The sequence below is a fragment of the Myotis nattereri genome (genome assembly GCF_964212035.1).
Source record: "Myotis nattereri genome assembly, chromosome: 2".
NCBI lineage: Eukaryota > Metazoa > Chordata > Mammalia > Chiroptera > Vespertilionidae > Myotis > Myotis nattereri.
Window position 1 is genome coordinate 161,605,658 of NC_138076.1, and position 4,530 is coordinate 161,610,187.

Consider the following 4,530-nt stretch of genomic DNA (forward strand, 5'->3'; position numbering starts at 1 on the left):
ATATTTATTTCTGGCAATACCTCTTATTATGAGTAAGGTCCCCCAATTTAAATTCTTTAATGGAGAAGTTAAGGTGTTTTATGAGAACAGGGGTTTTTGTTCAAATTAAATTTGTTGGGGTGACATTGGTCAACATGATCATATAGGTTTCAGGTATGGGTTTCTATGTTACAAGAACTGTATATTGCACGGTGTGCCCACCACCCAAAGTCAAATCTTCTCCCGTCACCATATATTGGGACCCCTTTCTTCCCCACTTCCTTGTAACATGGTTAATAATATAAAGTTTTGCCTCATTCAGACTGCATATTGCTGTTATCTAAGAGTACTCTGCCCTCATTAACTTAGAAATCATCAGATCACTCAACTTTATAAATCAACGAATTTCTTAAGAAATACTTAATGCTTTTCAATAATCTCCTTAGTAATAATAAAAAGAGCAAAATTTAAACAATTGAATGTGCTATAAAATCTATTCACATAGTTCCTAACTAATACGTAGTTCATAACAGTAATTCTTTCATGAGAAGTTTGTTTAATAGTATGTTTGGCCGCATAAAGGGAGAAAGCAAACCATGATTTATTCAATAGTCTCTAAATGTTATTTCAAGTGAAAATTAATTTCATTTGGCTGTCCCACTCAAATCCTTATTCAAAGCAAAAACTGGTATTCTTCTTGTGCTCTTAGGCAATTCCTCCCCTGCCTATTCACCATTATATTTAAATGTAAGGTAGGGATTGAAGATAGAATTTCTAAAAGACTGTATTAAAACATTTTCCTGAGCATGATATGAATTAGAAGTAAATATAATATTTATGAAAAAAGGGGTAATATAAAATGTAGTTATAGAGAACTGAAAAACGCTGTCATCACTCATGAATAATAAAGTTGCTTCTAAATAAAAAAAATGTGGTTTACTTCTTTTATAGAAACTCAAGTGAGTAGATTATCTTAGAAAAATGTTATAACAATTGTTCTATTCTTACTTAAAGGAACTAAATTAAGTGCAGGAAGTCTGGTTATGATTAAGGCAGAAATGTGATGGACAGTAAAAAATAATTTGTGTTTTATGTTTCTATTTTAATTATCCAATTATTTTGTTCATTTTTCCTTCTGAATATTTTTATTTTTTTTAATTAAATCTTTATTGTTGAAAGTATTACATATGTCCTCTTTCCCCCCTCTATTGACCTCTTCTAGCCCACCCCTGCCCCCACCCCAGGCCTTCACCACCCTATTGTCTGTGTCCATGGGTTATGCATATATGCATACAAGTTCTTTGACTGATCTCTTCCCACCGACCTCCCCTCACCTGCCTGCCCTCTGAGATTTGACAGTCTGTTTGGTGCTTCTATGTCTCTGGATCAATTTTGTTCATCAGTTTATTTTATTCATTAGATTCCACATATGAATGAAATCATGTGATACTTGTATTTCTCTAACTGGCTTATTATTTTTACATCTAAGACAAAATAAGGGTTTCCAAACTTATCTTATTGCTTGATTGCTACTGAGATTTTGTGATCAGTAGCTTTTAATGATTATAACTTTTTCTTTAGCCAATTGTCACTTGTTATTTTGATACCAAGAGACTCAACAGTCCATGAATAATTACCACCCTATTGAGAGCATTCTGTAATATCCAGAATTTGAGGAATGAGCCTTGGGAATATGAGTTAATGAATTTCAAATTTGCAATAATATTACTAAACTTTTATTCTATATTTGTAACAATGTTTCAAACTGCAAGCTCAGAGGCCGGCAAGGCAGGCGGGGAACGTTGGAGTCCTCCATCACTGAAGCAAGTAAGCCTCATGTTCGCTTCAAGCTGCCTGGCTGTCGGCTGCCATCTTGGCTGGCAGTTAATTTGCATGTCTCCCTGATTAGCCAATGGGAAGGGTAGCGGAGGTACGGCTACTTACCATATTTCTCTTTTATTATATAGGATAACTATAATAAACAATACATAATCAATTGGTTTTAATTTTCATTTTGTAGTAGAATTATGCTATGTATGTTTGAAAAAAAAAATGTAACTAATTCCTTGCAAGTACAATGGTCAAAAAGAGGTGCATGCTTAAGGACATTCTTGTCTATGAGCAATAAGAGAGGACATTTCTATTGTGGACTTGCAAAATATATAGAATTTTTTATGTTAATGTATAAATCAGTCCAAGCTGCAAATCAAGAAGTCAAATTCAGTTACCCTATATCTAGTTAGAATTATAACTACTGTCCCAAGATAACCATTTTTTTTTTTAGTAATTTATTAGAGTCAAGGGACTCATCAACTATAGGAACTAGATGTGAACATATCTTTTATAGTTCTCAAAGTCCTCCAAGAGTCATTTTCTCAGATATGAGAGAGGGAGATAGAACAATCTGTGAAAAAGACAATGGAAAGATAAAGATAGTATTGTAGATTTATTAATAAACAAAACAAAACAAACCTAAGGCATAAGTAATTTACATATTATCATTTCTAGGATACTCCCTGGAGTCAGTATCTCACACCATTGGGTTCTGAGTTTCTCGTTTTCTTCATGTCAATAGAAAAGACTATTTTTTGTAATATTTGAAAGAGTCTGAATATAAAGTGAATTTTATCAAGATAACTTAATTTGCCTTTATAGACCACAGTTTTTTTTAAACATGATTGGCAGGTATAAGGATATCTTTAGTTAAATAATCTATTATTTTAGGAACTATTATCAAAGGAAAAAAAGGCAAATTCTGTTTCCTCTATTACACTGGAACTTCACTGTTTTTTTTCTAGGAAAACAAATACAAAAATCAATACAACCTCATTTTCAATTGCAAATATGATATATTTGACAGCATATTTATTTAATTTCATTTTAATTTTTCTAATGTTTAACTATATATCATTGATAAATTCAAGTAGACATTTTAATAATTCTTTTAATCTTCTGTTCTTGGGAACAGAAGAAAACATTGGAGAGATATCAATTAATGCTCATATTTTTATTTATTTCACATAAGTTTTATATTTGTATGAGGTTTTTAGTAAGTTTCCTATATGATAGCAATTTTTAAATGTCTTTAACGAATTTATAATCTACCTTACTGTGAGAAACATTGGAGATTATTACTTTATCTAAAATTTTATTACAGCGGTGAGAGATTTAGCGTCACCTATGTAACTTTAAAGACTTTGGGCCTCGCTTTTAGGCACTGATGGTATGTAAGCATATCCACCAAAAGGAAGAATTTAGGTGTTTGAAGCATTTATCTAGCGAAGAGCAGAGAATTTTAATTCAGCTTTGCTTTCAGGGGTACATATCACACAATCACTTTTATTTATTTGAAGAAAAGGCGATTCTCAGGACCATGTTCTTGAAGGCTTGCTTCACTTGCTGATTTCTGAGTGTATATATGAAAGGATTCAAGAGAGGAGCCACTGAGGTATTGAGCACAGCTACTCCTTTGCTTAAAGTCACCCTCTCTCTTGCAGAAGGTTTAATGTACATGAAAATGCAGCTACCATAAGTGAGGGAGACAACTATCATGTGGGAGGAACAAGTGGAAAAAGCTTTTTTCCTTTGGCTCATGGAAGGAATTCTCAGAATTGTCCCGATGATAAATGTGTAGGAGAGAGTAACTAGTGTTAAGGAGACCATGATTGTTACAACAGCTAAACAAAATGCCATGAATTCTAGAAAGCGAGTGTTTGTGCAAGAAAGCTGCAGAATGGGAGAAGAGTCACAGAGGAAATGATCAATTACATTGGAGGCACAGAAGTCCAACTGCAGTATCAGAATTATTGGTGGACAGATGATCAGCAATCCTATAAACCAGGAGCTAAAGACAAGAAGCATACAAACTTTGGTGCTCATGATGGCGGTGTAATGTAGAGGTTTGCAGATGGCCACATAGCGGTCATAGGACATGGCAGCTAGAAAGTAAAATTCGGCCACCCCAAATAAAATATAAAAGAATAGCTGAGTCACACATCCGTTATAGGAAATGGTTCTGTCCCCCGTCACAATACTGACAAGGAATCTGGGAATGCAGACTGATGTAAATAATATTTCCAGGACTGAGAAATTTCGAAGGAAGAAGTACATTGGAGTCTGCAGATGGGGGTCTGAAAGGGTGAGAGCAATAATGACCAGGTTCCCAGCCACACTGAGCATGTAGTTAGCAAGGAGAAACATGAAAAGTACAACCTGCCACTGTGGGTCACTTGTCAATCCAAGAAGAATAAACTCTGTTACTTCTGTGTAATTTCTCATTGTGTTCCTGCTTCTCAATGACATTCTTAGTTTTAGCTGTAAAATAGATGAAGAAATAAGAAAGTCATGACACCAACAAAGAAGCACACACATGCATATACACTTTTTAAAAAACTCATTGCTGCCTTTTTCTTTTAGAGAAAAATGATTTTGTAGTACATAGTAACAAAATACTTTAAAAATTCTTTCATGTATTATGGCATATATTAATTCATTATTCCTATATTTTCTTCATTGTATTGTTACACATTTCAGTATACATCTTTGTCCTCT

General features: G+C 33.6%; 1 protein-coding gene across 1 annotated transcript; it reads right to left on the minus strand.

Moving 5' to 3' along the window:
- Positions 1 to 3,318: 3,318 nt before the first annotated feature.
- On the minus strand, positions 3,319 to 4,257 carry LOC308513082 (olfactory receptor 6C75-like; the record flags this gene model as incomplete). The annotated part of the gene is made up of 1 exon (XM_081082879.1): positions 3,319 to 4,257. One exon carries the CDS (start codon positions 4,255 to 4,257, stop codon positions 3,319 to 3,321), a length of 939 nt encoding a protein of 312 aa, XP_080939005.1.
- Positions 4,258 to 4,530: the final 273 nt, after the last annotated feature.